Below are 10,947 nucleotides of genomic sequence, written 5' to 3' on the forward strand. Positions count from 1 at the left end.
AGCTGCCACAACCCTAAATGATCCCTCTGACAGTGCACAACCCTAAATGATCCCCTCTGACTCACAGCCACAGCACCCAGCACCACTGGTCCTGCTTGAACCCACTGCAGCATCCATAAGGCTGTGAAGGATGGCAAACATTTTTCTATCCAAAAATGACAAAAGGATTCCCAAACTAAGATGCCACTGTTATCACAGGAGGTTTAAGACACTAAATTTAGCAAGTGGAGATGTACATGAAGAATTTAATTTCCAAGGGATGTCTTGCTCACATGACAGAGTAAAATTAAATGTACTCATGAGAAAAAATGCAAAAGACCATGCTATGGTAAAATGCAGACTGATGGCAAGGAATTAAAAAAAAAAATAAGAAACAAGCAAAGGCAAAACAAAAACCACAGAGCAGACCAGAGTGTGAGAGAGCTAGAAACCAGAGGTGGTGTTAGAGAGGTGTGAGCTGCTTTTTCACACCAAGTGAGACCAGCTGGCGAGTCAAAAATCCTGTCTCTGAGAATGGCTAACATAGAATATATGAGAGAAAGGCAGGAAAAACACCACAGTGTCAGATCTGGAGGTATCAGCTCAAACCTCTCCTCAGCCCCTGGATGCACATTATCAGACAATCTGTCACTGTCATTCTTACTATTAGATGTAAAGTCCTGGGACAGCAGAGACCCACAGCCTATTTCTCACATCCTGTCCTTTAACTGCCTCATTCTGAGAGATTACTGGGCTTTACTGATCTGTTAAGTGATTTCACACTGCAAATGATTGTACTGATCTTTTTTTAAACATACAGCAGACATGCAACACTCATACAGCAAATCACACATTTAGAAACGTGTCCTGCATGGATGCATTTTCCTCCTCTCCCCATTTTGACAGAAATATCTGTACTGCAATAAAAAGTAAAAAAAATAAAAATAAGAGAGAAATTCCACTAAGGCTTAAATAGCATTCTCATGTTGGTTAAATAAAATAGATTATTTATTCTATCTCCCATTTCACAAACTGAAGTCAGCTACCAAAGCTGCCCAGCTTGTGTTTCTGCAGCAATACTTCATCTCCTGCCTGTTCCACAGAAAGGAGATCCCTCCTGGAAGGAGTCTGGAGAGCTGCCACTGCATCACTGACACAAATACAACCAACTCACTCACAAAACTCAAAACTTACCAAACTGGGCAGGTGAATACCAAGAAAAAGCCTTTAAGTAATGCCATCTAACAGATTCATCCCTCCCTTCCTCCATCTTCCCCTGCCAACATTTTTTTGTGCTGGCAAAGCTCCTGGGTAAGTACAGTGACAGCAGCTGGGTGTCAGTTCTGTGTGAGCTGTGCTGACCCAAAGGGCAGCTCCACACCACATGATGGAGCACAGAAATTCCCAGCCAGAGCCACGGAGCTCCAGCCAGCAAATGAAAATCTTATCCCAGACCTGACATCCCAAAATTCCTGTGGCTTTGCAGCCCAGGACAGCATCTTCCCCAGGATGGGCTTAATTGCTTTGCAATGTGGCACTCAGAGGAGGTAGCACAGAGTGTGTCATTTGTCACACAGGTCACAGGCATCTCATCTCTGTCTTGAGGGCTGCATCCGAACACAGAGCACTGATGGGCTAGAGAGCACGAGGCTTTCTGGAGATGCAGTGGGTCTCACAAGGAAAACCAGACAAAAAAATTATCCAGGAAGTTACCAGAACAACTGTTGTGCCTGCAGCCTGCCCCACACTGGAGCAGCCCCAGGACAGAGCAGCCAGGGAGCGGGGCCATCAGCCGGTCAGACTGCTCTGGCAGCCTGTGGGATGGATCTGGACATCGATCACATGCCTCTGCTCCAGCACAACAAGGGCACAAAAGGTCTTGCAGGGGCAGTGAAAAAGCAATTTTTTCCATCACCTTGGGCCCAGGACAGACACTGAGTGTCAAGAGCACGGGAGTTGCTGAGGGGTGCTTGTTCCCACACAGCATTGCTCAAACGCGACAAAAGCTGGCTCACATCTGCTCGTGGTGCTGGCTCCTAAATTAAAGCAGAATGGTTTCCTCAGCAATTGACCTCCCTAAGTGATGAGAGCATCTCATGATATCAAAGCACACAAAAATATCATTGGCATTGCAGAAATACAGTTGCTTGTCTGGCTTACCCTAAGTGGCTTAGCAATGTTAATGGGACGCTTCTGCATGCTCTTTGTTCCAGATACACATTTATCTTTGATACCATTATTGTAAAGCAGGGCTTTCCCTCACAAGCAGCCAGCAGAAGGGCATGGCTTGGGGGAGGATCAGCCACGTGGTGATCTCCACCAGGACACGGCGCCAGGTTAGTTATCCACAACCCCAAACTGGGTCCAGCACGGCCCTACAAATAGCACAGGGGGGGAGCAGGCAATCAGAGCAAAGATTGCTCATTGTCTCCAGAAGAAATTAAATTTGCAGCATGGTCTGACATGTCTTAACTGCATGCTTAAATAGGATGAAATCTGGGAGGCAAGAAGGTGCAATGGCTGATCCAGAATCCTTATAAAAGCTGCCAGTAACTCATTTCATGTGGCAACTCTGCTGTTCATCTTTTTCTCCATGGTTACACAAAAGGCCCCCAATTTCCTGGCTGTATTAGCAAAGCACAATAGCTAAAGCCTAAAACATCAAAGGAGCCTTGATAGTTTGTGAAGAAAGGGTGGGAGTCTTATTCACTTCAGTAAGGGATATGTTTTTCATATTGAATTACCCTGTAAATCAGTAGACTTTCTAATGGCATTTCAATAGCTCAAATGGTCCCCTTGACAATCCATTCTGCAGAGTTTATTGCCTATAAGCTCAAAATGGCCAGAAACCAAATCATTACTCAGAAAATACTCCAAACAAAAAGCCTCTGACAGCCTGGGTGAAATGTGCTTTACTAAAAGACCTGTGGAAAAAGCTAAATATAAACCACCAACAGGGTGAGGTGGGGCCAGCAGGGCTGGGGACAGAGCTTCCTGGGGTGCTGGGCTCGCTGGTGCTGCGGTCACCCTGCTGCCCCCTCCTCCTCCTCACAGCCTCTCTGCAAAAAGCAGCCCCAGGGCTGCAGGAGCAGGTCTGCAAACACCTTCTCACGAGCTTCTAGCACGACCAAAGGCAACGTGGGCATCAGCTGTGGCTGCCTCTTCTCCCTCCAACCAGGGCTTTCAACTGGTTCAGCAGCAACACCATCAGCAGGAATGTAAAGGTGCCCCTGGCATCAAAGGCAGCCCCCCACTCCAGCCAACCACATCAACAAGGGCTGGATGGAACCACAGAGCAGAAGGGACCCTAAGGATCACCTCATTCCACACCCTCTGCCATGCACAGGGACACCTTCCACCAGACCAGCTTGCTCCAAGCCCAATCCAGCCTGGTCTTGAACACTGCCCAGGATGGGGCACCCACAGCTTCTCTGGGCAACCTGTGCCACCCTCATTGTCAAAAACTTCTTCCTTACATCCAATCTAAATCTCTCCTCTATCAGTTTAAAGCCATTACTCTTTTGCTGTCTCTCCATGCCATTGTCTCTTCCCCAGCTCTATTTTAGCCCCCTTAGGCACTGGATGGTGCTTTAAGGCTTCCCTTTTGCCTTCTCCAAGCTGAAAAACTCCAACTCTGCCTGTCCTCATAGCAAAGCTGCTCCAGCCCTTTGAGCATCTTCATGGCCTCCTCTGGACTCCCTCCAGAAAGTCCATGTTCCTCTTTTATCGGGGGTTCCAGGGATGGGTGCAGTACTCCAGCACCTCATTCCAGTCACCTCGAGGTGACTGCCACTGCTCTTGGTGGCAAGAGTACCCAAAGAGTGCCCATTACCTGAGTGCCCATCTCCCTCCAGGTCACTGCAGCACCTGATTGCCTGGACTGTCCTGCCTTGTCCTGCACTCCTGGAATTCTGGCTCTGCCCCAGGCACAGAATTTCCCCCCTCAGCCACAGTCCTCGATGAATGCAGTGACATCTTTGAGGGGGACAGGAACACTGTCACTTCACTGCCTCCCAGAAAACCTTGAGAGCCAAACCCACCTCTTGCTGCACTCAGTTCAAAGCCAGGACATGAACTCCAGTCCCACACCCCCCTACTGGCCCCAGCCACTGGAAACTGGCTCTTCTCATGCTTGGGTCAAATCTTCACACTCTCAAGCAAAGTGTCCATGTTCTCCAAGGATTCTCACAGCTGCCAGCCAGGCCTTTTATTGGGGAGGGGCAAGAAACAGGACTCCAAACAGCTCCACTTCTGATGCTGGAACAGGGCAGTACGTGTGCAGCTCTTTGTGACAGTCAGCTGTCTCATCTGCCTCCATCAGAACAACTGTTTTTAGCATCACACCCCCACAGGCTATTGAACACCTGACAAATAGCAACAATTTTTCCCTTGGTTATCACAGCCTCTGTTTCAGGATGCAGGGCACTCTCAGGTAGTCGTGGTGCATGGGTCTGTTGGCATTTTGAGGGGATCTCTTCATAGGGCCAAAGGACAAATTTATGCTGAAGGAAAGAAAGAAAAGCTGAAATTCCAGCAGCTTTCAGACCCACCTTACCTTCTGCAGTGGGTGTTTCTCTCCACGAGTCCTATTCAACATAGTAACTGCATATCAGTAATAACAATTACAGAAACAAGGCTTCCAAAAAGTTAGGGAAGGAGCTCATTTTACTCAAGCCTAATTAATATGGCAGTGTGACCTTCACACAGATGAGAGATCAGCACTGTGTACATCACTGTCATGTGCATGGAAAGAGAAGTCAAATGGACTTCACCCCAGCCCGCTCCTGCCCTGTGGATGGAGACACCACTTATTCCACCTCTACAAGCTTAATTTATCTCTGCAGTTGCACAGACACAAAATACTGCACCACAAAATCCTCTGTCAAGAGCTATAAAGTATTTTGGCTTCCTGAAGCAACTTTTGCCCACCCTGCAGTCAAGCAGGAGCCAAAAGAAGCAGCAAACATATTATATTTGACCTGCAGTACCCTGCCTCTCTCTCATGGCCATGGTGCTCTGAAGAGAAGGTGACTTATCTTTTAACTCTTGAACTTCACATTCGACAAACACAATTGTATATAAACATGATTATTTCTGCCTTAAAAAAAATAGGGAAGGATATAGACAAAAGAGCTGAAGTGAAGGAACACACAAGAATTGCCTTAATCTCTTCCTGCACACGAGCAACAAACTCATCAGGAAGTTGTGACTGGCTCACTAATCTTATAGCCCATCTGTTATGTGATTTCCTTCAGTGTACTCTCATGATTTGCTACTTCAAGATCAAGGTTTAAATGTCTATTCCTTGTTAAAGTCTTACAAATTATGGCATCTCCGCCCAGGGACAAATAATTTTTTACAGTCGTGAATAAATAATTCCCTTGTAACAATGCCATTCAGTATCTGTAAAGAGTGTTTCCCCAAGGTTAAAAATTGCTTCAGCTACTACATAAAACTCAGGTATTGTAAACATCTCCCATTTCAGCTATACTGAGTACTCCAGTTGTTTCACTGATATATGACAGCTTTCTAAACTGCACTCAAAGAGGAGATAATACCTTTTTAAAGATGCATATGTGAAGTAAAAAGATCCTAGCACAAGCTAGTGCAGAATTAAATGCTTTCATGAGGCAAGTTTCAGCCCCAATGTAAATCCCAGCAAACAGCTCCAGAGAGCAGGCAGCCCAGCTCCCTCCCTGCACCTGGTCATGCACACCTGGGTAAAATGCAACCATTCAGGTTTGCACAACCTCACACCCACACAGGCAATGCCTACCAGAAACAACATGGCACTGGGGAGATGGTGCTCAGCACTCTGAAGGCACGATGGCATTTAACTGACAATGTTGGTAAAAACTGCTTTGCTGAAACCTGACAAGTTAATATAAGAAAGGAGAAACAGCAAGAAGGATCTTGGAAGTTAATAAGCTCTTGCAAATTTGATCTGTGGAAAATTAGTCAAATGTGTGTAACAACAAACTCACAAATTAGAAGAGATATCCAGACCATGCTAATGTGTTTATTAGAAAGACTTTGGAAAACAACCCAAATGGTTGGAAGGAAAAAGGGTCAGTTTTGAAGTCTCTGAAACATGAATTTTAAAGCAAACCATGAACTGAGAACACTGCCCCAGCAGCCAGTGGGATGACTCAGGTGTATAAGCATTACTGATGAGACAGCTCATGTCCATACACTTACTCATCTGCATAAGTGTTCAGGTCATAATTGCAGTGATGTACCTGCAAGTCATCTGGGAAGCACCAACTCTTACACACCAACTGCTCCTCCTTGCCTCTCGCTGAAACCTCCTACAGTTCTCACAAAAGGTGCTGAACAATGTTACAACTAATCACATTTTTTCTTTTTTTTTTTTTTTCCCCAGCAGGAGAAAATCCATGTTTATAAACAGAGCAGCATGAGCCTGAGAGCTGACAGCAGCCAACTGCCCTGTTTGCCTGTTATTAATCACTTGGATTTTACCAAAATACTGTCTGACCTGTCTCTGAAAAGTGAACATAAAAGTTCTATTTCAAATCAAAATGAAAAACTGTGCACAGCCAAGTGAGCATAAGCCTGGTTAAACTTGGGAAGATTCACTCCTTAGCTGCCTATCTGTGCTTTTATTTTGGTGATGGAAAAAGGACAGAAATGAAGGATTTTGGAGTGGAGGTGTTTCAAATCATGTACATTTCCTTGTGGTGTTTTGCATTGTGCCAGCAGCTCGTAGACCTTGGGTTAGTACAAACCAGCATTTCCTCTCCTCCTGATTACACAAACTCCCGTGACAGCCTTGCTGGATTTATCAAGACATATTAAATTATCAGGGCAAGATGCTGTTCTCTGTCATCATGTGATCCAGGCTGCACGCTATGCGAGATGCTAACAAAGCAAATCAGAAGGGAGGGGAGAGAGAAAGGCAACAGAAGGCAAACATTTGCTCATTTCCCTCTAAATCCACCCCAGCTGTAAGTTTCAGACATTCATTTAAAGGGAGAGCAGCAGCTCTTAACCTCTGTCTACATGCCCAGATATAAAACCAGTTTACATCAATCTAGTTAAAAGAATTCACTGGTTTCCCACCCCCTTGTACCCATCAGCTCCCAGGTACAGGAGTTCATAAAACACAGGTCTATCCTGCAAGGATTAGAAACTTTTCCCTCACCACCAGATGAATATTTCAGGCCACAGTCTGCATCTGCCCTAAAAATCAGCACTGCAGGATGGACCAAATGGAAGAAATGTACGTGCATCCACACCAGCAGCAGTATTATGACAGGTATTTTAGTAATGTAAATAAGGCCACCACCTTTGCAGCAGAGCAGTCCCACCCCATGTCACCAGCTCAGTGTGACCAGGACTCCAGCCTCCTTATAGGACTGGGCCTCTCTCAATAGCAACTCAAATATCAAGAAAACCCTCAAAAACACATAGCTCTACCCCAAGCTCACTCCTCTGCCTGGCCTGTGGGGTCTGTTCTGTATTTGAACCTGGTTTAGCACAAATCCCAGGACAGAGCAGACACTTTCCAGGGGCACAGGTAGCCTGGGAAGCTGAGCATGCATCCACCAGGCAAAGCTCATGCCCTCAGCTGTGGCTGGGCTGTCAGGAGGAACTCCTCAGCTAAACCATCGGAGAACTGCTGGGACCTTTCTGTCTGACCCAAAAACCCCATCAGGGACTGTCTGAGAGAGAACACCTCCACTGCACAAACCTCACATTCATCCATAAGGTACCTAACTAAATGGCCCCAATATGCATTAATTAATCATTGCCTGTTATCACCCCAAAGGTGCAGCATCACACCTCAGCCACAGACCGAGAGAGCAGAAAGTCCCAGCATCCTCCCCAGCGATAGGATCAAGATGTTTATCTGTTCTCTACGCTGTCAGCCTCAACATCTGGTTTTATTGTGGTGGTTATCTGACCGCATATCCTGAACTTCTCAGCCTCAGAAAGTTTATACCCATCACAGCCTTGAACATTCTCAGCTCTTCTGCACCTTCTCTACTCAGAATAAATGCCTTTTTTTATTAAACTAACTCTTACTAGCAAACTGTCTGGATCAATGCAGTCACCTTGTCCTCCTTTACAAGACTGGAAGCAAAGGTACAACTTTAGAGACTGTACTGTTTCTGTCACCATCAGGACTAACCCATAAATGAGGTTCTCTGGGCTGCCTACAAGTGACATTTACCTGGAAATAACCTAGAATTAGCTCAGAGTGAAACTGTACTGACCCAGAGCAGCGGTGTACATAACAGACACAAGACTAGTCCTGCCATTCTGCTAAGAAGTCAAAGAAATCCGCATGCACACATCAAACTATTGTGCAAGCATGTGTAGAGCAGGGCAGAAATACATCCAAGCCAGGTATCCGAGTCTCCCAGTGCGCCTCTGTGCGCTGAGCGAAAGGAGGGAGGAAACACCTTTGTGTGAATTTGCTGGTGTCGTTTGCAAGTTACGTATTACAGATCTTGTCTCCGTTCATTACAAACATGAGGAGAGACTACAGCGTTCTCACCCTCGAGCTACGACAGCTGAGGGTCCTTAGGGTCCTAAGGAACAGCAAATGTGAAGCAGAGGGACACAAACAGACGCGTGAAGGAGCACACCTGTGTACCTGCAGACACACAGCGGGCTGCGTGTCTGCGGCACAGGCATGCAAGGACAAGCCCCGGCTCCCCGAGCGCCCTCCATTCATTCCCAGAGGAGTCTCCCAGAGGCTTCTCCTCCGCACGGGTACTCACCCAGCCCTCGAAGGTGTCGCTGGGGGCGGCGGAGCGCAGCAGCTCCTGGAAGTGCAAGGTGCAGTTGGCCACGAAGTCATCGTAGCCGATGGGGGTGTCGTGGAAGACGGAGAGCTCGATCTGATGGCCGTCGGTGACCGTGGCCGAGAACTCCTCGTTGTAGGTGGGTTTGTTGGTCTTCTGCTTGGTGCTGGTCTGCCCCACGCGCACCTGGTCCACGCTGACGGTGACATAGGGATCCAGGAGCTGGTATCCCTTGCGGAAGAGCGAGTGCCGGAGCGACCAGCGGGTGGGCTGCAGCCCCACCGCCTCCCCGATCCGCACCTTCAGGTACCCGCTGAACTTCATGGCTCCGGACATGGCCGCGCCCCCGGGCCGCCCGGGCGCCGGGAGGAGAGCCAGAGCCCGCTCCCGCCGGGCGAGGCTCCCAGCCTCTCCTGCCGGCCCGGCCCGCCGCAGCCCCGCCGCGCCTCCTCAGGGGGCCGGCCGGCGGCACCGCGCCCGCCCCCGGGCCCTGCCTCTGCCGGGGCTCCGGAACCGCCCCGCCCGGCCGGGCTGCTCCTACCGCGGGGGAGCGCCGCGATCCGGCTCGGGGACACCGGGGCGTGGGGCGGCGGCGGGCGGGGAGGAGCCGCGGGGAGGCGCCGTGAGGGCGGGGACGGGCGGGGAGAGCTCGGCCGTGCCCGGCCCGGTGCTGCTGCCCAGGTGCGGCCCGCAGCGAGGAGCAGCCCGTACCGTGCCCCGACCGAGGACACAGCTCCGGGGGCACACTCTGGGACACCCCTGAGGGGCTCCGGTGCTCCCCGTTCAGCACCTCCCGGAAAGGGCTGGGGCTGCGCCCGCCGCTCGGACCGGCGGCCCGGACGGGAGCGACCCGGAGCCGGAGCAGCGCAGCCCCCGCACCTCGCCCCGGGCAGCGGCGCCTCCCCGCCTCGCTCCGCCGGGAGAACGAGCGCCGAGAGCAGCAGGATGTGTTCGGGGGTTAATTGCGGGTGATTAACGCGCCTGGCACTCGGCGTGCAGGCTTGGTTCTAGGGTGGATTGTCTTCGGGGGTTTGATCGCACTTAATAAAGTCGGAATTTAATTAGTTGTAATTGCTTTGTAGATTTCGCAGCAAAGCGGTGCGAACTGGGTAGGGAACAATGAAATCCTGCCTTCCCGGTGGCGTTGTTCAGCCGGCATCATCTGAATTGTGTTGCACTCCGTAAGATGCGGTCCTTTGAGTGACCCCGCCGCAGCTGGATGGTGCCAAGAGTGGCTGACAGCTTGCAGCCTTTTTTTTAATATATTTCTTTCTTTTTTTATTTTTTTTTTCTTTTCCAGACCACTCCTCTCAGCTCAGCTCTGCCATCTTTCACATTCCCTAGCAGACCGCCTTTGTTTTCTCCTATCCCTTTCCTCGCTTGCCCCCTTCTCCACGTTGTTTTCTTCTTCTAGAAGTCCAAGTTTCGCAGGAGCACCAAGCCAAGGCTCCTTCCAAGCCTCAGACAGAGCAGGTTGTCTCTGATTGCCTCCTCTGGAGAGAGCAGGTGGAACAGGTTCAGTAATGTGATCACTCCTCACATGGAAGCAACTGTTCTGCCAGAAAAACTTGTAGACTCTTAAATCAGACTTCTGACAGGTCTCCTTTCAAGGCTTTTAAGTTCTTTGCTCTGTCACTATTAACTGGAGAAGACAAGTGTTTTAAGATTTTTTTGAGCTTGGTTAGGACAGCTCATCCTGAGGAGGAATACAGGCTTAGTTTTAGAAATTGCCACCCCAGGTTCTGGGATTTTGTTTCCAGGGGTGACCAGCTCCAGATCATTTAACATGGAGTACTGTCTTCTCATAAAAGACTTGTAGATTTAGGATTTTTGTGTTGATGTTTCTTCTGAAATGCATTCTAGCATTAGCGGTGATCATTCTAGGTAATTTTATTTTCCCTGGTGTTAATCTTTGTACCTTCTTGGAGTCCTGTATCCCACAGCAGCGAGCTGGTTAGAAATAAAAATTTCCTTTTATCAGCTGTGTATCAGCCATTGCTTTCATGTCTGGATTCACCAATTCCTTATGACACCATAAAATAAAAAAGTCCCCTGTTTACCTTTTCAAGAGGATCAGTATTATTACTATTATTATTATTATTTGGTACTTTCACCACTTCTGTCCTTCTGAGTTATGAGCTGTCCTTGGAAGCCAGGGCAGAATCCATGCTGACCGTCATGGGCAACCTGGAGCTCT

The 10,947-nt window shown here is 48.7% G+C and overlaps 1 protein-coding gene across 1 annotated transcript in view; it reads right to left on the reverse strand.

Moving 5' to 3' along the window:
• The window catches only part of PRKCH (protein kinase C eta), a 114,458-nt gene extending 105,372 nt beyond the window's left edge, over window positions 1-9,086 (reverse strand). The window contains exon 1 of the mRNA XM_058025971.1: window positions 8,727-9,086. Within this exon, the coding sequence (XP_057881954.1) occupies window positions 8,727-9,086 (360 nt within the window). The remainder of the gene's footprint in view (window positions 1-8,726) is intronic.
• Between the last annotated feature and the right edge of the window lie 1,861 nt (window positions 9,087-10,947).

The sequence above is a fragment of the Melospiza georgiana genome, chromosome 6 (genome assembly GCF_028018845.1).
Source record: "Melospiza georgiana isolate bMelGeo1 chromosome 6, bMelGeo1.pri, whole genome shotgun sequence".
Lineage (NCBI taxonomy): Eukaryota > Metazoa > Chordata > Aves > Passeriformes > Passerellidae > Melospiza > Melospiza georgiana.